Source organism: Pteropus vampyrus, unplaced genomic scaffold (genome assembly GCF_000151845.1).
Source record: "Pteropus vampyrus isolate Shadow unplaced genomic scaffold, Pvam_2.0 Scaffold411, whole genome shotgun sequence".
Taxonomy (NCBI): Eukaryota; Metazoa; Chordata; class Mammalia; order Chiroptera; family Pteropodidae; genus Pteropus; species Pteropus vampyrus.
Genome location: NW_011889192.1, coordinates 235,194 through 259,255, shown reverse-complemented (window position 1 = coordinate 259,255; position 24,062 = coordinate 235,194). Strand labels below are relative to the sequence as shown.

At 37.1% G+C, this 24,062-nt stretch overlaps 1 protein-coding gene and 1 pseudogene across 9 annotated transcripts in view; one reads left to right on the top strand and one right to left on the bottom strand.

The window, feature by feature from the left end:
- Positions 1 to 24,062, bottom strand: part of GIGYF2 (GRB10 interacting GYF protein 2) — a 113,279-nt gene that overhangs the window by 69,956 nt on the left and 19,261 nt on the right. For 8 of the 9 annotated variants that reach the window (XR_002777371.1, XR_002777372.1, XM_023523777.1 and 5 more), the window contains 5 exons: positions 14,925 to 15,054; positions 13,912 to 14,007; positions 5,116 to 5,227; positions 863 to 974; positions 16 to 56 (listed from right to left, as the gene is read on the bottom strand). Coding sequence is in view for 7 of the 9 variants with exons in the window: in XM_023523777.1 (XP_023379545.1) it covers positions 16 to 56; positions 863 to 974; positions 5,116 to 5,227; positions 13,912 to 14,007; positions 14,925 to 15,054 (491 nt within the window). In the remaining 2 variants the exon portion in view is untranslated. Of the gene's footprint in view, positions 1 to 15; positions 57 to 862; positions 975 to 5,115; positions 5,228 to 13,911; positions 14,008 to 14,924; positions 15,055 to 24,062 lie in introns of those variants that run through there. The other variant, XM_023523782.1, reaches the window with a different exon arrangement.
- LOC111731948 lies at positions 17,788 to 17,907 on the top strand (annotated as a pseudogene).

Here is a 24,062-nt window from a genome sequence, read left to right as displayed (position 1 = left end):
GTAAGAAAGCCTTACCTACATCTTTTCGTCCTGGTTTTTCAAAACGTCTGTCACCCCTAGAAAAGATAAAATAAGTTTCAAACAAGACTTAAGAGTAATATATAGATTTCCCATCCGTGACAACCACTTCCCTATCTTTCTTTAATAGCATGATGAGTGCCTAACATTTGGAAGATACAGAAAAGCACAAAAACAAAAATATCTACCATGTTACCAAAAGCTACCTTCTACTGACCCAGAAATGGTATTTTTTCATTAGATATTTTTAATTAGATATATGCTTATTTTAGATACATGCTGTATACAGTTTTATATACTGCTTTTTGAATGTGCTTTCTCACATCATTAACTATTTTCAAAATAATCCTAACTTTAATGGTTATGTAGTATTCTACTGTGTGGATATGCCATTATATAAGAAGCCATGCTGAGTTTAAGCTGTCTGGCTCACTTCCAATTATATTATATATTTCATCACAGTAGACATCTTTGCACCTGAATCTTTTTGTCCTTGCTTATCTTGATAAACTGCCTGTAAAGTCACAAACAATACAGAGAAGATGGTTTAATTAACAGGAACAAACTAATAAAATGTCAATACTTCCCACTGAATGCTAATCAAACAGCAAATCTAATTAACTATTAACTACCCATGGTGGCACTACTATATTAAACTATCTAAAATGCTTCTTCCTTTAAATAAGGATCATTTAAAAATTTCTAACTCATAACTTGACATTCAATAATTAATATTTTTAAAAAATGAAAATTTACAACTGTACGAAGTGGCTTCTCCTCTGCAGAAAGCAGAAATTTTTTACACCAAGAAACCGTTACATTAAGATGTGAATCCTTTAGTTACCTTTCCTCCCAGCTCTGCGACCTATGCATTTCCCTGCCACCTCCTCGACCAAACACACCCTCAACTTCATCAAAGCTTCTTTGGTAAAAACCACATTCACCTCTGCCTCTGCCTGAAAATAAGAAAACAGAAAAATGATAGTCAGATGTCAACATTTGGCACACGTTCAACACCAAAGATTAATCTTCTAAGTTCTGTCTCTATACAAAGCAGGATGTCTACATTCAAATATTTAGTGAGGCCCAAAGAATCTTCATCTATGAGCCCAACAACGCACTGATATCACTAGAGCTCAGGAGGTTGAAAGAAACAAGTTAGCAAACTGGGGTGAGGGCCCAGCCCCAGCCCAGAACAAGAAATGGTGTCTGCAGAGAGCTCTGCAATAAAAAGTTCAATACTAAAATTCCAAGATGAATATTAAACCACTACTACAAATTAAACCTTTCATTGGATTTCAACAAAAATGGAAGATTTTGGAGATTTGGGGAAGAGAGCAGATAAAGTACAAAAGCCAACTACAATGTTTAAATAATTTAACTCCAGAGAAAGGTTAATAGGGTCAACTCTAAACTATCAATTTTGTGAATTAACCCCTTAAAGGATATTCCAAAGCAATCACTCTTTCTCCTTTGCTCAAACCTTGAAAAAAAGTATTACAACTAAATTCAAACGACAGGGTTGGTAAAAGTGTGCAGATGCAGAGATTTAGAGGTGCTAATGGTTCAAGTGTAAACTGGCCATTACAGACCTATCAAAATCTGACTCAAGAATTCTAGTTAGAATCGCTCCTTACAGAAATACTCTAACAAATATGCAAATGCATATGTATGAAGATGTTCACCATAATTTAAAAAGTCAGAAACAACCTAATCAATAAAGGACTGGCAAAATAAATTCTGATAAAACAATTTAGTGGACACTATGAAACAAACCACAATAGATAAAGCACTACCATTAAAAGAAATCTACACTATTCTGATGAATGACAAAAGCATACCAAAGAACAACACATACAAAAATGATTCCACTTCCATAAATGACATAGCTGCATAGCTGGGGTCAGGAAGGATATACACCCAAGAACTTCGAGCCTTATCCTTTCTATACGGTGCGGAGAATTCCCAACCAATGGGCGCCATATATTTCCAACACGGGTTTGAAAACTGGAGGAAGGTGGTGGAGTCTAGGGATATATTTATGCCTAGATGAAATCTTAGCCAGCATCACTAGCTCAACTGCTCCAAGAGTGTAAAACGACTCAAAGAAAAATGATGTTGAATCTTGAATAAAAGCATGAATGCATTCCAAAGCTAAATACAACTGAGTTAAATAATAATTTCAAATATCCATACAGTACTTCTATACCTTGGTTATAATTTCTCAAGAACTGACTGAGAATACAGGTGTACTTTAACATCTTATTAGGAAACACAAAAATAATGAACAGAATTGTGTGCGAGTAACCTTAGGAATAATGGGTACCTTCTCAATAAGTCCTAGTATCCATTTTTCATCTGTAAAATGTTACTGAAGATGAGGGCTGAAATATAATATCTTAAACTTACCTTCTAGTTGCATCAATTTAACTTTAAGTCAACTCCTAGTTTCAGTATCTCTCTCCTTAGGTAACGTATACATTTTATTTAAGATCCTAAAACAGTGTAATACAAACTGTTATATAACTCTGGGGTGATCCCTGAAATGATCATTTTTAGAGTGAAAGAAAAAAAGTACCCTGTCCTTTTAGAGAAAAATTTTCTCAGGAAAACCATTAAGTATGTATCATCTTGGAAAAGTCTTTTATTCTAGAAACATATGGACATGAAAAATAGCCTCCAGATTGCCAGAAAAACAAGCAAACCACAGATAAAAGAGTTTCTGCCAGTTGTGACTAGCATTAGCACTGGTCCTCCTTGAGACTAAAGCTTTATAAGTTGGCACATAAAAAGAATCAGATTCTAGAGCTTTCCAGCTTGTAGAACATTAGAAACAATCTTCAAAGTACAAGGCCCATAATCATTTATAAGTCTGGTTTCCAGATAAGGAGAAGCAAGTAAATATGATGAGTCTTTCATAAAGCTCAATTTAAAGGACTGTCCTATTGTCTGAGAGTTCACCCTATTCTTTTCGGGGATTAAAATATTTCTTCCTTTTAATAAAGACAGTGGCTGACAGAGGCTGACGGCAGATCTCAGTTGTTTGGAACTGCTTTACTATTAAACACCTTAACCAGATAAAATAGAAGGATGACAACTTTATGTTGTTTCCCCATATTTGTTTAAATTTTACTAGTTCATGATATTTAGAAGTCTGGAAGTCTGTCAATTTTCACATCAAAGTTTCCTCAAGTCAGAAAGAGCCACAATTATCATCTAATGTTAGCTCTCCCCATGTAAAAAAAAGCCACAATAATCATTATTTAACCAACAAGTTAAAATTAAGTAACGAGTAAAGATAATAAAACCACAGATTAACAGTCTTACAAGGACATTAAAAAGAATCACACTTGGGACAATGTTGTTTGAAGTATTTTTCACAGTCAGTTCATTCATTTGACTAGTTTCAAGCCATTCTTTCACATCAGTGTTAATTAATTCACTACTTTCGTTACCGTATCTCATGTTTTGTACATGCCCTGTTTAAATTCTGAATGAAAGAGAGCTATCCTACATGATAACCCTATACTTCAAAGAAACCAGAAAGTGGGGGAGAAATTTACCAATCCTTCATTTGTTTCTCGATATGGAATTCTTTTTTAAGCCTATTTAGAGAGATTGGCTGGTATTTGCCGCACTCAAATTTGGTAGTCACTTGAGGCACATAAAACAGCTGGCCTGTGGGCCACACCTCTTGATTAACGAGGTCTCTCTCTGACTTGCCCAGAAAAGCACTGGAGACAGAGCTGAGCACATACCACCTCTCCCTGCTGCCAGCCCACCGCAGAGAAACACAGGAAGCACAGGAAACACCTAACAGGAGGCCAAAGCCATCTCCAAAACACTACCGCACCACCAAGATGCACAGAGCTCAGACGAATTCCGGACCAATGGAACTTAGCTGCACATAGAAATCAGAAGGACCTGTGGGGCTTTTGAAGCACACATGAGCCTGAATCTCACCCCAAAGTATTCCCTCACAAAGGTATTTCTTGTGAATTTTATAGATAATTCTAACAACTCCGCAGGTTAAAAACTACTGTTCTAGAGACTGACAAATTTAAAAGGAAAAAGTATGTACAACTTGGTGACAGTACCTAGCCTACAAGTGGGCATTTAGTTAGCCTGTTCATTATTCACCACACCTGCATTCCCACGTGCTGGCTGGGCTACGAAGAAATGTCTTCAAAGGAATGCACGATTTAATACGGTCTCTGTAAAGACTGAGTATAAATTACTCTATTCATAAGGCACAACTTTAAGAAAAAAGAATCTGGGTAGTCCATACTCATGATCACGCCAATCTGGGTGGTGCGATGTGTGGACACAATGGCCTCTGTCTTTGCAGACACACAATTCCTCCATTTCTAAAGCACCTCTTAAAGAAAATTACAAGGTATGTTTAGACCACGGCTATGATTTTAACCAATTTAGAGGTAAATGTTCAAGTAAATACTTATATTCCAAACATCAAGAATGCCCTTCATAGCAGAAAATCAACAAACCCAAAATAGATAGACAGCAGATATCAAAGAAACAAGTAATATTGAAATAAGAATTATTCTTCTAAGACAAGACACAAATCTATACAACTACAGGTTAAATAAATGACTGCTGCATAATTATTTTTTGTTCTACTCCCTAAAATAGCCCTAGTATTGATGAGACGGCTTTTGCTAAAGTCTCTGTCTGACTGGGGACACTCTTGGCACATGGACTTATTGAGAAACCCTGTGTCACAGAGGCCTGCAGGGACTTCAGTGCTGCTCCAGCAGCAAGACACTTTAGGGAGCTCTGGCTCTCAAAGTGCAAGGCTCGCTGGGAGTGAGGACTATGGATGCTGAGGATCTTCCAGGGTGAACCAGGACCATCTAGAATCCTCTGCATTCAAATTTCTAAGCTAGAATTACCCTCCTCTGCTCCACATCAGGGCTTGTGAAGCAGATACACCGGGAACTGGTTCAGAAAACAAATGTTCAGGACGTTTAGAATGCAGTTAATGTCAAAGAACAGTTTTTTAAAAACTTAAGTAGTAAAATCTTTTTCAAGCGATTTCCCTGTCCTCCTCCATTACGACTGTTTCACAGGAACGCTCACCTCGCCCTCGTGAAGAGCTGCGACCTCTAGGAGCCCCCACCACTGTTCCTCCTCCTCCTCGTCCTGTCAATCGCAGGACAGCGGCACTATTTACAGACATGGAAAAGTTTCTCTGCCAAAAAAAAAAGAAAAGAAAAGAAAAGAAAAAAGAAAGAAAAAATGGATAAAACAGGTAAAACTCCATGTTGCTTCTTCCCATCTCCCACTGCATCTATAAAATGGCATCTAAGTACTACTTAGCAATGGGAAACCATAACTACGCGACATATTCAGACAATCCAAAACCTGATTTTAGCTGAAAATTTCAAATAAACGTTTCAGATCAACAGTGGCAACCAATACCTTACACTATGCTAGGTTCAGTGAGGAACAATTAAACAAACTCTAAATGCTGTATGTGTCCTGAAGCACATAGGGTAAATATTCATCATAATAGAGAAAATTTGGTCAAAGAGATCTGATTTGAAAGGGTCCCTTAACTAGTGAAAGGCAGAAATGAGAGGGAGTCACAAAAAGATCTGAATCAAGAGTAGCATGAAAAGAGGAAAGTGATCATTTTTGCCTCATTCTGCTCACCAAGTGAATTAGCAACTCCAAGTAGTATTTAATAGAATTACAGGAATCAGAAATGAGGAAGGGCCAAATGAGAATCTACGTAAGATCAACTACCTTAATGGGGAGGGGGAAGGAATGCTTGAAAAAAATAAACAAAACCCCAATCACTCAGTCATGAACCTACACTTGCACCCACGGCTAATCTGGAACAGGGTCAAGTGCACCCCTGAGAGAGCAGTGGGTGGGCATCCTGCAAACGTGAAGAGGAACACAGGAAGACAGGAGGCCTGGGAGCCAAAAATATGTTTAGTTGACACATCTGGACAAATACAATATACGGGGCTTCGGAATAAGTAAAGCAAAAAAACATTATAAAAATCTTAGAAAATAATCTATAAAATACAGTAGTTTTAAGCAGTTTTTGACTGTGCAGGTCGGCACCCCAACACCTGCATTGTTCAAAGGTCAACTTTAATTTGAAGCAGAATTCCAAGAGAGTTTTAAACTCAGCAAATGTTGGAATGTATTTTTACCTGAATTCTTCCTATACACTTTGAACCTAAAAGACATTTGTACAAAAGTGCAGAGGTGTGGCACACTGAGGAAAATGCAACCTGGGCATGGCCACAGCCAAGGGAACCTCCTAGAGAAGGACAAGAAGTGAGACTTAAGAATTAGGTTGCAATTTTTTTTTCAACTAATAATTTTAGTCCAAATTATTTTCCACTATGAAGTCCTAATGTGCTGTTTTGATTCAAAATTAATTGAAATGTGATGTCTATATCTCTTTAGAAGATATAAATGGTTGAATCAACATATAAATGGTTGAAAACTTCTTTCATTATTGAATTTCTTATTTTAACTTATGGGTCATTTTCTCATACAGGTCTCATTACTTATCTTTATCAGAACTGTGTTCGATAATTTATTCGGGTAAATTTCAGAAACTTATCAATGTAAGTAAGTTTTCTTCCTTTGAGTTTGATATATAATCATATAAATGTAACTTTAAAAGTGAAGACCTAAGATGTAATCGGTAACTAAAAATTAGAGGCAGATACCAACTTGAAAACACTTATTTTTCAAACTATATTAATAAAACTTAATTGAAAAAAAAAAAAAGCTGGTTGAAATAATGCATTAACTTACCTTTCAGCACAGAGTAACCAGTAGAGTTACTGAATAATGCCTCTGGGGACTCAATAAAGAAAGACTGTGAAGCCTCGAAATCTAAATTAATATAATCTAACATTGACAAGCCAGAAGTTAACGTTAACTGCATACTGTATGCCAGGATCCCATGCAGCTGACAACTCGCTACCAAACTACCACGTGTATAAATCTCAAATGCACCCACTGTAGGGTACGGGGAACCTCTCATATGCTTATTACAGCCTCACACATTGCAGCTCCAAGTACACCTGATACAATTTCTAGAAGGTAATTTCTGAAAGTATATTTAAATACTCATGACCTTTGAAACAATTCATCTTACATTTGTGAAAAATAAGCATAAAGATCTTTAACTGTATTAGTGTATTTTTATAAAAGCAAAAATGGAAACCTGCTTAGTATAAACCAATAGGAGCTTGTTGAAAAATCACAGTCATCCATACATGAATTCTATGTAGTCGTTTTAAAAAATAAGGCAATTATTTATTAGGCTGAACCGTATGAAATTGCTAATATTCAATCATTTCTGATCCACAAAAACTGCAGTCTCACATGGTCAACCTACCATATAAAAATATTTACATATATATAATAAAAGCAGAATTGTACTTAGGAACATGCCTGAGACTAACTTTTGGCTCCTTTACCCAACTTCTCTGCGCCTCTTTCCCCTCATCTATGTAATGTGGATAGGAATAACATTTGTATCTACTTTCTGGATTGTTGCAACTACTTAACACATTAAACAAGTGCTAGGAACAGTGCTCTACCCATATTAAAAGCTAAATAAGTATTTGCCATCATCTCCTAAATAGATGCTTAGGTGAAAACAGTGAGGTGTAGACTACGTGCACAGCATCTGATCATCTACGTGACTGTGTTTAAAGGAATCGATTACAGCTGACCCTTTGAACAACATGGCTTGAATTGCGCAAGTTCTTATGCATGAATTTTTTTAAATAAATACTGTAAATGCATTTTCTCTTCCATATGATTTTTAGTAATACTGTCTTTTCTCTAGCTTTATTGTAAGAATACAGTATATCATAGATATACAAAATACGTGTTAATGGATTGTTTATGCTATCGGCAAGGCTTCTGGTCCACAGCAGGCTATTAGTAAAGTTTCTAAGGAGTCAAAATTCATATGTGGACTTTCGACTGTACAGGGGTCAGGGTTGTTAACCCTGGCGTTGTTCAAGGATCAACTGTATAATCGTTGCAGATGTATTAAACACCCATGAAGGGAACACAAGAAAATGAAAACCTTGGTTACTCCTAAGGAAGAACAAACAGTAAGAGTGTGGGTGACTCATGGACTTGCTTTTCATTATATGTGCTTTTTAAATTTTTTAGGTACATATATGAAGTAATTTTCTTTGCTGGCAAATAAACAGAATTCGCCAATCTGGTAACAGCTACCTAAATTATAGGTGTATAGAATCAGGCTTATCAAACTGAGATACACATTCGAGGGAAACGCCAAACCAAAAGAGCAACTAGAAAATCTCTGAGCATCAATTTTGTTCTAAGAAAACTTTTTTTCCTAGTTATATTTTATTTGTACATGCATGCAGGGGTACACATATATAGAGAATATACAAAATTAACTTGCATTTTAAAGATAAAATATCTATTTCAGGTAACCAGGAAACTTAAGATAGGCAACAAGAAGCTGTTTTAGGTTATTAAAGTATTCCCCTCCCCAAAAGAAATAATGGGTGAAAAAGTTATGTAAAACTCTAGTCTACAAAGATCTAAATAATTCCTGAAGGGGAGCCTGACCATCCAAAGGACAAACCTCAAAATGTTAATGGATCTTTTGCCACCTTTAAGCACTGTCCTACTCTGTCGTATTTTATAAATAAAAAAGGCTACCAAATAAGTGCCAGGAAATCCTAAATTATGCATTTTAAATGCTTCTAAATATAGACCCTGGTGATCTTCTGTGACTGCCTGAAAATTTCCCAATTCTTATATTAAGCCCCTATAATTATAGCAGCCAGAACTTAACACCGTAAGATAAACTTTTCCATTACAAAAAGAAAATGAAGATTTTCCCCTTAAGTTATTCTAGAACTAGTTTTGGTGTGTAGGTATATTGCATACCTAACTTTATTCTTTTTCAAACTGTTAACCAGCAGTCCCTGGAGGCATTTATTGAATAACCCTTGATTTTCCAGATGATTTATATAGCCACTTACTAAATAGTAATCTTAGAAATGTTATGGGATGTTTCTAAATGATTCAATTACTTGTTCTGTTGATTAAATCTATTGAGTTTTGGTAACTAGTAGCAAGTCCTCCACCCTACTTATTAAAAAGCTTTTCTGCCCAGTCTCTACAAAACCTAAGAAATCACTTAAGGAAAAATAGAATTATTAAATATATGTATAAACAGCTAAAAAAAACTTGGAAGAATAATCACAGATTAAAACTGGTATTCTGAGCTATATAAAAATTAACTTCTGTATTTTAAAAAAATCATAAATGAACTTAAATGCAATTTTGAAGTTTAGAAAATGTGTTAGGGTTAGCTAATATAAACAGTATTAAATCAACAAGAAAAAGATTACTATCCAAAAGATATATTGGCGAAGAAGAAAAAAATTAAAAGAAATATAAATACAAACATTTGAAAACCTCTGCACTGCATTGGGGAAAGAAATGTAAATTAAACTAATGGACAAACATTTGTTCCAAATTTACAGAAAATATTTTCAATAAAAACATTCAAAGTTGGAAGTACAGAAGAATGTTTAGTGTACACCATCACATACAAAAAAAGGGAGGATTTATTTAATATGCACTTGGAAAAAATATACAGGAAACTGCTAACACTGGCTGCCTTTAGGAAAGGGAGAAAGGCAGCTGGGGGAACAGAATGGGAAAGAGATTTCCTATTATATACTATTCTTTAAATTTTGATTTTTAAACTATGTGATTTATCACTTACTCAAAACATAAATTTGAAAAAATAAAAATAATGACTATGACCAAAGTAATGGTAAATTGCTATAGTTCTGGCAGCAGGGAGACAAGATATCCTTACACAAAGCTTCTTAGCAGTAGGTAGCAATTCAAGTTTCTTTCTGGACTTTCAATTCCATTCCACTGATATATATGTCTGTCCTTATGCCACAGTTTTGATTATTGGTAACTTTGCAGTAAGTTCGGAAATCAGAAAGTATGAGCCTCTCATTCTGCTCTTTTTCAAAATCATTTTGACTATTTGGGATCCCTCGCGATTCCATAAATTTTAGAATCAGCTTGTCAATTTCTCCCCCGAAAAAGCCATCGGGATTTTGATGGGGATTGCACTGGCAATAAATCGATTAACAATATTAAATGTTCTAAGGCTTAATAAACACTGGTGCCTTTCCATTTATTTAAGTCTGCTTTAATTTCTTTCAACAATGTTTTGTACTTTTTAGCGTAAAAGTCTCACACTTCCTTGGTTAAATTTATTCATGAGCATTTTATTGTTTTTGATGCTACTGTAAATGGAATTATTTTCTAATTTCCTTTGCAAACTGTCCATTGCTGGTGTACGGGAATACCAATGAGCTTTGTGTGCTAACTCTGCACTCTACAACTGTGCTAGGTTCATTTATTAGTGCTAACAGTTTTCTTCCAGATTCTTTCGGATTTTCTATATGCAGGATCATGTCATCTGCTAACAGAGATAGTTTTACTTCTTCTCTTCCAATGTGGATGCCTTTTATTTCTTTTGTCTCACCTAATTGCTCTGGCTAGGATTTCCAACACAATGCTGGATTATCAGTAGTGAAAGTGGGCATCCTCATCGTGTTCCCAATCTCAGGGGAAAGCTTTCAGTCTTTCACCAGTAAGTATAGTCCTGTGCCACATTTCAGTCAACAATGGACCACATATACAGTAGTCCTGTAAGATTATAATGGAGCTGAAAAATTCCTATCGCCTAGTGACGTCCTGGCCATTGCAATGGCGTAGTGCAATGCATTACTCACGTGTTTGTGGTGATGCTAGCATAAACCTACTATGCTGCCAGTCATCTAAAAGTATACCACATACAATTATGTACAGTATATAATATCTGATAGTAATAAATGACTATGTTACTGGTTTATGTGTTTTTACTGTGCCTTCCCTATGTTTGGATACACAAATATTTACCACTGTGTTACAACTGCCTACAGTATTCTGTACAGTAATATGCTGTATAGGTTTTTAGCCTAGGAGCAAGAGGCCAGGTATGTAGTAGACTATACCATACCAACTGGTTTTGCGTAAGTACACTCGATGATATTCGCACACGACAAAATTACCTAACAACACATTTCTCAGAATATATCCTCATCATTAAGTAACACATGACTATTATGATGTTAGCTGTGGGTTTTGTATAAATGCCCTGAAATCAAGCTGATGAAGTTCCTTTCTATTCTTAATTCAATGAGTGTTTTATCATGAAAGGGCACCGAATTCTGTCAAACGCTTTTCTGCATCTAGTAAGATGTCGAGTGGTTTTCTTCCTTCGTTCTGTTACTGTGGTGTGCTACACTGATTCTCTTATGTTGTTCCGCCCCTGCATCCTGAGGCTAAACCCTACTCGGTCATGGTGTAGAATCCTTTTAATACGCCGTTAAATTCTGAATATATTGATATATTTTGACAACTAAAGATATACAAAGGAAACAGACTGCTATAAAACATACTAAATGTTAACAAGTAATTGTCTACATGGTAAGTTTACGGGTGAGATTTTCTTTATACGTTTCTGCATTTTCTACAATGAATATGAGTACCTTTTATAATAAAAAATAAGTATTTTATTGATTTTAAAGTATAAAGAAATCGTAAATTCAACATGAAAGACAATCCTACAGAACAATGGGCAAAGGACACAAACATATCAAAAGCCATAATGGCCCATAAGCCTATGAAAAGACACTCAACCTCACTAGTAACTAGTGATATACATATTAAAAACAACCAACACAGTCATCATTTTGGCCAAAATTTAAAAACCAAGAACTGAAGGGTTGCATAATAATGAGATCTCTCATACATTGCTGGTCAGAGTGCAAACTGGCTTAAATCCCTATAGAAACTAATGTGGCCATACCCAGTAAAGTTTAAAAAAACACAAAAAAGCAAAACCCAGTGATTCCATTTAAGAGCAAAAATTCGAAACAACCTAAATATCTAAGCAGAGGTTTATTAAAAAATAGGATTTTCTCACACATGCAATACTATGCAGCAGAGATGAATGAACTAAAGCTATGTGTATCAACAAAAACATAAAAATCATTATTGAAAGAAAAAAAGCAAGCTGAGAAATAAAAACTACAGTATGTTATCTTCAGTATAAAATGTAGAGCCCAATAAAATGAAACTTTTATGGCATATGGATACACAAATATGTGGTGGAAACATTAAAACATGAATGAGAAAAGTAATCCAATTCATAGTAATCTCTAGGAAGGGAGGAAGGAATATTCCCCAGGCAGTCTCAACTACATGAGGAATTTTATTAAAACAGACATACAAAAGTGCCATAATTTTGAGATTTCACATATCTGAATTATAAACATACTGGTGTAACAATATGCTCTATACTCATCTATTTGAAATACTTCATAATAAAAATGTTTTTAAGAAAAATTAAGCCAAAATATAGCCAGGTGTCAATTTTTTTGCAAAGGAACTTTTCAGCAATCACTGGAGACAGGAGTTTCTTTTCTGAGTACTTTTTACAGCAGCAGTAAACACTTTTGGTCAATGAGAATATCTACTGATAATTCTAGATCGGGAGTCCCAAACCCCGGGCTGTGGACCGGTACACTGATCTGTGGCCTGGTAGGAACTGAGCTGCAGGAGGTGAGCAGAGGGCTAGCAAGCAAAGCTTCATCTGTATTTGGAGCCACTCCCCAGCGCTGGCATCACCGCCTCAGCTCTGCCTCAGATCCTCAGGCATTAGATTCTCTTAGGAGCACTGGTCCCCGGTGCCAGAAAGGTTGGGGACCGCTGCTCTAAATGACACTAGGCTTCATGAACAAAGACAGAAGCCTGACTTAGAAGAAACCATAAACAAAACAAAACAATTACTCATGAAAGTACGTTGCTGAAAATCACCAAAGATCAACATCACACCTTTCTTAGAACTTAACGCAGTTGTAACACAATTCTTCTAAAAAGCTTTTCTGTCATAACAGAGTGACTTTCTCATGCAAAATATGGCCAGAACATAGAGAAAACATCCAGAGTCGTCACAAAAGTCATAACGGAAATGTTCTAGAACTAGAGAATGGTAATGGTTATACAACTCTGTGAATATACTAAAAACCACTGAATTGTATACTTTAAAAGGATGAACTTTACGGCATATGGATTATGTCTCAATAAAGCTGTTTTTTCTTTTTTTTTTTTTTTTAAAAAGTAATGATTCTTCACTTAAAGTTGCATTCCAGCATTCCAACAAAGCTCTTATTTCTCCAATTTCACTGTAACTCCCTTGAAACCAGAAACTGTCTTATTGATCTTTGGACATAGTACACTATAATGGGACAACACATCTGCTCCTTTCCAGCCTGAAAGCCTAATTTTTTCACAATATCATTTAAAAAGTTGGTGACAGAAAAATATTTTGGAGCACATTTTAAGCTAAAGATCTACACTTCCCTTTAATGGCAGAACAAATCAGTAGAAGTTTAGGTTGCCAATCACTCCTAAAAGACCACACTGTTCTGACGAGAAGGCTGTCTCCCACAAATAGCTCTCTCTCTGTCTGTCTGTCTGTCTGTCTCTCTCTCTCTCATCTGGGGTGAGTTCTAAGGAAAGGTTGCCATTGTCCCTAAGGGCCCAGATGCACTCCCTTATCTGTACACAACACTCAGCAGCCTGGGATCTAACGCAAAATCGTCAACCAAGCGAGGCATCCGATACACACCAAGAAACCACCGGAGGGGAGCAGACCTGTGGGGATGCTGGTGACTTCTCACTGCCTAAGCGGTAACCTCCGATCTCCACACCTCACTCAGAGGGAAGGAACGGGGTTTGACCTGAGGCCCAGCGCTAGGCACAAACCTGTTCTTCTTCTGTAAAGGGTACAAGAGCCAACGGCGGCAGAGGCTCCTCCTGTAGTATAGGCAGAAATTCTTTATCCAGAAGGTCTGAAGGTATCTGTTTGAGCAAACACATGATCATAACATTAATGCTAACCCTCCAATTCAAAAAGCTAAAACAAGAAAACACTCTTCGGTATCTGTTGCTAATTGTAAGTATGGATTAAAGCTTATTCAGCAACGATTAACTTTGGTGGTACTTACACATCCTGAGGGGTCAAATGTTAAAAACCCCAGTCACCTTCCCTACCCTGCCATCAGACTATTACTCTCAGATTTGATACAGTGCTAACTCTGGTATTCCAGAGTGCCCAGTGATAGAATAAAAATCTCTGCATTTCACTCAAAGCACAAGGTGGTAAGTAGAGTTTTACAAGCAACCATCACTAAAACTGGAGGTTCATCCACTGATAAAATTAAAAACAAAGGGTATTTTAAAATAGAAAATACTATTTCTCACTAGTCAGGTAATAAAAGTGTACTTTGTACTGTTTGAGTTTTGATCATTTATAAGTGACACACATGTGGCATCACATTGAGGTTTTTCTCTCTACTAAAAATCTCACATTTAACTCAAAAAGAAAAAGAACAAAACAATTCCTCTTCTCACTCCTAACTTCGAACTGGAAAGAAGAGGTGCGACGAGAGAAGGGAGAGATTCTTCTTGGTCAGCCATCTGACTGGGACAGAAACGGACATGAAGGAGAGGTTACGAGGAAACCAGTTCGACAAAGTGTTAGTGCTGACAACTCTTCCTGTGTCCATGAAGCTTTCTACTCCTGTAAAGAAATCTTGGATCTTCTCTAAAAAACAGAGAGCGCTGCACTTAGAAGAGCTTCTGTTAACTATTGTAGCTTTCAATGTGAAAAAAACGTAACGTAGAAAGTAAAATCATGGCTCCTTCATGTGTTAATATACCACTGTACATACACCAAAAACTCATTCATAACTCTGAACTCTTTCCTACTTTCTTACCTTGTTGTCTTTAAGGAAAAGTGCTAACATTTCTTCTCTGCCATAACGATAGTCTGCTAATTTATACTTCGGCAATGCTGGAGAAAGAGGAGGGGACGTAATGCTCCCACCACTGGACAGAGCTCGAAGCCTGGAACAGAAGAGACACAGAATATAAAAATGAAATGTCAACTATCCTGGCACTATGAACTTTGTTCTTATGTAACATAAAATTTTTCATTTTCATTCTTTAAAAGAACAGAAAGAAATCCCGTTATCTCAAGGTACCCAAGATTTTAGCTTTAATACAACCTCCTGTCATAGCACACTGAGAGTAGTTTATTGAGAAATAACTAGACAACCATGTGACAATTCCCTAACTTAAAAGGTACTGTGGCATGTCTCTGAGAAGCTTGGAAGGTATGGAGGGGATACTTTTCTCCAAATTATAAAAGTAATATAGGATTAAAACAAAAATGAAATATCATCTTATATCCATTAGATTAATACAAATTAATAAACCTGACAATACCAGTTGTTGGTAAGGATGTAAAGCAATGGAAATTCTCAAGCAGTATTTGTGGGAGTATAAATCAGAACAACCACTTCAACAATGATGTGCTAATATTTAATAAAATACGTAACAAAGTATGCTACCCAAAAGAAAAAGGAAAATACAGAAGCTTAAAAAAGATACTTTTATATAGGTTTATACTATTTAAAGACATATAAAAATATACTGTTTAAGAACATATAAAACTGTAGCAAAAGCATAGAAACAAGTATGAATTGACAAATACAAAATTCAGGATCACGTTCTACCTGCACAGGGATAAAGGGTTATATAAATTATACCTGCAATGTTTTTTTAAGTTGGTGCTGACTATGTAGAGGCCTGTCACATTTTATACATTAATATGCCTATATTTCATAATTCATTTTTAATGAAAGCAATATTATAAGTATAGAAGAGTATTATCAGTAAAGAAGAGTATTTTGTTTAATTTTATGGGATGTTTTCACTTAAAAAGAGGAAGGGGGAAACCTTAGCAAAAAATGGCAAGCGTAAGATGCTACTGCAGAACTGCGTCAAACAAGTGGGAAAACTACTTTCAGGAGTAGCTGGTTATCTGGGGGCTGCCCGAAGTTCTTTACAGTAATAGACACCCAGGGCGAAAGGGACCAGGTACTTTATTTAATTGTTTAGCCTAAAGAAAACTTCAACAGAAGCATTTTAAAAATCCCCCAAATTGCTAAGCTTTATTCGCGAAAGTAAAGGGGACTAATCTAATTACACATTAAAAAATATGAAGGCCAAGCGAAGTGGCAGAAAATGGCAGAAAAATAGTATATGCACAGTAAATATAAAAATGTGTACACACGTAGAAAGTTATACCAAAAATATATATATATGTATTAGTAAAGTGAGACTGAATTTATTGTCAATGTTTACATCTTCTCTTTCCACTGCTTTTAAAAATATTTGCTTATAGACAATTCTGAACATATATAAAAGCACCACGAACATAAGAAACTCCCATGTCCCAACCATCCAGCCCCCAAGCCAACGACCCATGGCCAGTCCTGCTCCTTTTACTACGCCATCTAATCCTCCTTTGCTATTATGCTAAAGGAAATCTTTGGCTTTTAAAACTTTTTGAAGGAAATGACGTGTTTTTTTTTTAATCTTTGAAGGGAATTTTTAATTGGTCTGTAAATATTTCAGAATGTTATCTCTAAAAAGTAAAATATTTTTTAAAAAGTCTGGATTTTGCAGATTTTATCGCTCTGATATAGTTTAACACAGTTCTCTGTACTCTGCATTTCAGATAAATTGGCGACTGGATACAGAGACCTGATCAGATTTGCCAAGACGACTTCCATGTGGTAGTTTGGTGTGTTATTCCATCAAGAGGCACAGACTGCCCGGTTGGCTCTGTGAGACTAGCAGTCCCTGAAGACCAACACTTAGATCCCTAAGTTCATGAAGGTTGCAAAGTGACTGTATTCTATCATTCCATCATTCCTTCTTTATTTAGGGAAAATAAATAAGAAAACTTTCCTCTTATACTATTTGGTATTGTTACCCAATAGCATAGCTCATATAGGAAAGGAATGAAAAGCCTTGATTCTTTCACTTTGTTTTCAAAATAATTAACTTGGTTCAATAGCATCCTCCAACGGTAACAAATCGTTTTTATTAATGTATTTCAACTCACTATAATTATTCTTAGAATTATTAATTATTCTGTAATTAATTTATCAAACTGTCTCATCTTTGACCAGTGGCGGACTCTTCAGGTTGGCTCCTGAGTCCTTCCTTCTGACACAACCCTCGTAGTCTTTAATAAGTTTCGACCTGGTATGTGAAAACGTTCCAGGCTCCACGTATTATTCCTGGCCTCGGACCCAGAACCAATCGTTCCTCCAAGGAACTGGATTCTCTTTACTATGTATTAAGATCACAATCTGGGTTCTAGGGGTGCTCATTGCTACGAGGTTAGTCTTTTGTTTTTCCTCCAATTATTCTTAGACTTAAGAGGTCATTCAGTCCAACTCCTTTGAGACAGGTTAAACCACCAGGTAAGAAAGCATGCCCACGGAGCAGTGATCCAACCACTGCTAAAGGAACCTCCAGGAGACTGCCTGCCATCAAATTCATGTAAAGTTGGGCTCATTCCTGTAAGAATGGAATTAACATCCACTGACAACTGAGGCTGGGCTTTTACACATCTATCACCTCATTTAATTTCATTCGAGCTTCACAACAACCCCGATGTGACAAGAGAAAAATGGAGCTGAGGGTTAAACAACTCGCCTATAGTCAGAGGTGGCGGAACAAAGATTCGAACCTAGGTTTTCATGACTAAAAAGACCAAGATCTATCTACGGCCACGCCACCCTGAACAAGTCCAATCTCATCTGATCTCGGAAGCTAAACAGGGCCAAGGCCTGGTTAGTACTTGGATGGGAGACCACCTAGGAAGACCAGGTGCTGTAGGCATAAAAATATAAAAATAAAAAAATAAAGGATTGTAAGCTGACAAGGTCCTTGCAATCTGTGATGTCGACCAAGGGTTGCCTCGAGTAAAAAAAAAAAAAAAAAAGACCAAACTCTTTCCAATGAGGTCTCCAAATTGCATTTTAAATAGCCAAGTTTAGCCTTCTAAAAATTAATTTTAAAATATGCATATATTTTCATTAGAAATTACTTTAAAGTCTTTCTTGCACTGCGCCAATAAACTCTCCAAGTTTCTACCACTACAGGGCACACCTCAAGTCTCTGGCAAGTGAAAATCAGTCCAATACTGGCGAAGAGCCACCACATGTCACCAGAGACTTTCCTTCTCAAGGCCCAAGAGCTCCAATTTCCTCATCTGTTCCTCGCAAGATTCCAAATCCACTCACTATCCTGGCTCCCTTCCAGTGAGCCACTGCCATCGCCACTGCCATCGCCACTGCCACCACCACCAGCCCCCGCCCACCATGGGCTTTCCAATGTCTGGGACTGAACACCTCCTAGAGGCATCAGATCTATTAAGAGTAAAATAACCACAGTACATTCTCAAGAGGTCCCTCCAGCTACTGTGAAAAGAGAAGAGACCAACGCAAGCTGAGTGCAACTCAAAATTAGAGAAGATGGTAGCCTGAATCAGAATGATTGAGCTCTACTCAATAATCAATAAATCCTATTCTAAGTCCCTTTTCACCTACAGATTATTTGGAAAAGCTCAAACATATCTGGGTAACAGCCCTCCCTGAAAGCCCACCAGTGATCTTTCCCTCCGCCAAGATCTTGCTCCATACAACCCTCCCCTCCAGAAACGCAACCCCTCCGTCTAACCGTGGTCTGACTCCTCTGGCTACGCACCGCCGCTCCTCTTCCCCGTCACTTCAGAAACATCTCCGCGTCCCCACCTCCCCAGTACTTCACACCCAATGCAACCTGACTTCTCCCCACCACCACACTGCCCTAGCAAAGGCCATTGGTAACTTCAACACTAAATAGAAGGAAAATTTTTCTATGCTTTTCATCTGATCTTCCTGGCCATACTGAGATACTAACTAAGCAAGGAGGCCCAGTCCTACTACAAGTAGTAACTGACAGGTAGCAGCAGCAGAGCCTTCTAAAACTCCATGATACCCCCAAACCTTCACTTGTTTATTGTCCAACTTCGGCTTATAAAAACTGGGAACATCAGTGTCGAAGTAGGAAGGTGTGAGAGTCACAAAGCAATTCCGCAGAAGGCTCGTGGTCCTCACCTCCAGCTCTGACCTCTCCCCGGGAGTAAAGCGGTCATACACAGCTGCCAACATCCCTCACATTTGACATGCCCAAGACCCTGCTCAGCTTACTCACCCCAACCCCTTCCGTCACTTGCATTACCAAAGACAGGTAAGGACACCATCATCTTCTCAGCCACTGGATTAAGTCTAGGGATCCTCCTTCGGTCCTCACTTTCTAATACCTCCCAAACCCACTACCACATCCCACCAATTTTAAATCTTCAATCTCTCAAGCCATCCCTGGTTAACCAACCCATGACTGTTCGCTCTTTTCCTTCTTACCTGGACCGCTGCAACAGCATCCTAAGCAGTCTATCCAGTCACAGCCCGCCCTCTATGCTCCACCCTCCAGACTACTACAAGTTGTTTATTTCAAATGCAAATTTGAATAAAAAGCTCCCTGCTTAACAATTCCTCACTGGCACACAATGATCAAATAAAATCCAAAGCTTCTTAAAATAGAAGAGCTGCCTCCAAACTCACCTCTCCCACACTTCGCTACAGTAAAGGCAAACGTCTGGGAGTTCCTCTCTGAAATATGCAAGTTTTTGCCCCTTTGTGCTTTCTACCTTCAGGAATATTTTTTATAACCCTTTTTATGGGAAGTGAGGGGCAGGGGACTGTCTGTGAGAAGGGAAATTAAGTAGAAAGGAAGAGAAGGAAGAGAGACAGGAGAAGAAAGGGGTGGGGGTTGGAAAGAAAGCAGTCGGGGGAAAAGAGAGTTCGAGATCCTCAGAACCTTGGCCAGACACAAGTACCAGCCCTCTTGGAACTCACTGGCTAGCGAGAGAAAAAGCTAATAAACAGTCATACAAATAGACGTACAACTATTGAAAGATTTTGGAGAAATCTTGATCCAATTTATATATTACGATTACCCTGGTTACTGTGTGGACAACGATTAGAAGGAAATCAAGAATGGAAGCCAGGAAACATCAGGAGGCCGCTGCTGCAATGGGCTATGTCAGAGACGGTGGTGCTGGCCACGAAGGTGGAAGAGAGAAATGAACAGATTCCAAATATATTTTGAGATGGAACTGACACAACACGGTGGTGGACTAGACGAAGGGACACAGAAGTCAAAGAAAACACCCACAGTAGCTCCAAGACTCCCGGCCTGAGCAAATGGGCACGCTGCGGTATTAAGACGAAATAAAAAGAGATTTAAAAGGGCAAAATTCATGAGCTCAGTTCTGGAAAAGCATTCAGAACGAGATGCCTACAGGCATCAAGTAAGAAGCTGAATACGCTGTACTTGCACCAAACTTCCTTTACAGCACTGACGTTATAGTGAAGCTATTTCATGTCAGCTTCCCCACTAAATAAAAGTAGGTACCATGTCCTTTAATCCTTGTGGCCACCTCAGCGCCTAATCCAAGAAACAGAACACAGGAGGCACTTGATAAAATGTTTTCTAAACAAATCTTAATATTCTCTTCTAAAATATACCCTTGAATACCATCTAATTTGCTATTCCTTCAGATCATATAGCTATCTTTTACTCTTTTTGAAAACTGGGACTATTAACGCATTCCATCCTCCAGAACTTCTCTCGCTGTCTCTACAGTTGCACAGAGATTACAGACAGCAAGCTGGTTGTCTCGGGTTTGCACTCATTCCCCCCTTTCCTACCAACACCAAGACTTAAATGTCATCACTTAACAAACATTAACGAAGTGCCCGTGTTCAGAACGCAGCTAAACAATGGGCTGAAATCGAGACACCCAGTGCCTTTAACAGAATTAGTTCTTTTCTGAGAAGGGTAAAGAGTTATGCAGAGGCATACCACAAAGTCACAACTACTTTAAAACAGGTAAAACCAAAGTGCTTTGGAGGAAACAGCAATGCCTTGCTCTTTTTTGCAAGGAAAGACCTGGGAAAACTTCCTTAAGGCCTCGGTGAGGAGAAAGAAGAAACCCCCCAAACGGTCCCTTGGTTCCTTCCCTATAAAACCAGGTAACTCTGCAATTATTTCCCCTACAATAAATTTCTTAATGGTCTAAACAACCTGAGTAGATTTTTGATCCACAAAAAAAAAAAAAGAAAGAAAGAAAGAAAGAAACAAGTATAATGAATTTGTTTTAATGTCTTGAAGTATGCATACGAACATTTGCAAAGAAAAAGGAATAGGAGGAAACAAACTAAAACATTAGCAACGGTTCTTTGGGGTGTAGGATTAAAGGTAACTCCGGTATTTTCTTTTTCCTTTTGTACTATTATTTCCTCCAAGGTTTTCAGGGATGGGCATGAATTATTTTATTACTGCAACTAAATGTAAAAAGTTCCAAAAAAACTATAACCTACCAGATGGAGAACTAAAAAATTTTCTTAAAGTAGTACTTAGTGTTTTGTCAAGGGTGAAGTAAACAGGCAAGGGATGGGAATTAAATTCATACAATCCTCCTGCTGGTCAATTCATCCATATATCATACAAAGTCTTAAAAATTAAAACTTTGGATTTAATAATTCCACTTCCAGGAAATTAATCCAAAGTAAATAATCAGCAATACAAATAAAACTGTTAAAAGATGTGTATACTAATTGTAAAAGCAAAACATTAAGAATAACCTATTCCCAACAATTCAGTCATTCATTTAATGGGTATTTATTTAGTACCTACTATGTGCTAGGCACTGGGAATATAGCAGTAAACAAACTATACAAAAATCAAGACCAAAGTACCTGCCCTCAATGGAGCGCAGTCTAGTAGGGGCTGGAAGATGGGATATAAATAATAAAGAAAATAACTGAGTAAAATATTTGGTATGTTATATTTTGATATAGACCATGGAGGAAAAATTAAAACAGGGAAGGAAGATAGGGGGTAAGGAGAAGGTATTACATAGATGGTCAGGAAAGGTCTAAGGTGGTAATAGTTAAGACTTAAGATGACTATTGTTTTATACCTAGAAATGATTTACTTCTCTGTTAAACCTATCGCACCCTCTAAATTGCTGTGGTGATTATGTAATACATTTCTTTATTCTAAATATAATGATAAGCTAAGACCTATGATTCCACAGACCTCAAAAAATTAAAAAGTCCATGCTCATGGTCATTCATGGTCTGTCCCTATGACAATTTCCAACGCCCTCCCATCTTTACTACTACCCCAGGTACAAAGAAATTTCTTCGTTTTATCCAGCTCTTATTGAACATTGTTTTACATCACTATAAAAGTGATCTTAGTAAAGAGAATACAGTATCACTACATGTTTCTATATGGTTCAGAGTCACACACCAACTCAATGTAATCACTCTAAGCTTTGAGTCCCAAGGATTCTGGACACAGCTCCTTACCTCAGGCTTCACAATGAATGCACTGGAACATGCAGAAAAGCACCGCAGCTTTCTAGCTCAGGGTTTCCTGAGTTCCTTAAGGGTCTTATATATCTCCTTTGCCAAAAGGAACTTTGACAGATGGTACAAAGAAGGCAGTGTTCCTACTTAAACCTCCATTCCTCAGTTATCGGCACTTCAGATGACTAAGGGGAGGCTCAAAGTTCTAATGGCAGCCGAGTAACCGAGGCAACAATTAGGTAAAGTTACTACTTAAGGATGGAACTATTAACTGTCCTCCGCTGAAGTTACTTCAACTCATATTTTGTAAAAAAAAAAAAAAAGAAAGAAAAGAAAAGAAAAAAGAAAAAAAAAATGGGCTCATCAAGCAAAACACCATCAAACGAAACTTTAAAATACCAACAAAAAGGATGTGTAAGACGCTATTGATAGACTGACTCAATGACACACTGAAATGCCTTTGGGAATCCATGGTTTGGGGTAAGAGCTAGCAAACTTTTCTGTAAAGGACCAGAGAATAAATATTTGAGCTTTTAGAGCCAGATGGCCTCTATTTTAACTACTGAACCATGCCACTGCAATGTGAAAGTAGCCAGGTAATATGGAAACAAATGGGTCTAGCTGTGTTCTAATAAAACTTTACTTACAAAAACTTTATTTACAGTCTCACGGGCCAACCCATGGTGTAGGACATCAAGTTAAATGTGTACTGACTCTAGAACATCACCAGTTTCTTTTTTTCTTTTGTTTTGGCTAATTCCTGGTGTCGTCCTTTTTGTTACCTCTTTAATAGAGGGATACTACAGGGAAAAAACTTCTTTAAATTACATGTTGTTACAAAGAGACATGGGAATGAATCTAAGTACAAAAAAAAGCAGTTACGAATTCTAGATAAAGGCAGAAGAGTAGCGTACAAAATGGTTTACCAAGTAAGCTATGTGAATTTAAATCCACCTAGTAAAGGAAGTTAATAAGATGTGAATAGTTAGCTACAAGAATGTTCATCAAAAATATTTTCATAATAATGAAAAACTGAGAACAGCCTATATATGCTACATACATTAGAAGACTAGTTAAATAAATGATGATACATCCATACAATGCAATCATTTAAAATAGAAAATATTTATTGACAAAGATATTTTTGATGTGGTTATTTTTTAAAAGCTGGTTACAAAATGGAATATACAGTATGATCCCATTTTTGTGAAAATAAATGTACATATACACAAATAAGCATATATAAAAACAGCTGGAAAGATACACCAACCTATTTACAGTGGTTATCACAAATGGTGAAATTACGGTGATTATACCTTATTTTGGCTTACTTGTAATTTCTAATTTTTCTAGAAACATGTACAGGTATCCCCTGCTTTTTAAAAGTTTGCTTTACACCACTTCGCTTTTATGAAAAACCTAAATTAGTACCTGCTTTCACTAACCAAAAGAAATCCAAAGAGGATTTTCACTTCCATGAAAAAAGGCAAATAGATAAAACGGCATTCAGTGTTCAGCAGGGAGCCCTGACAGAGGCAGTGGTACCCAAGCAGCAGAGCGGCCCCGCCGAGC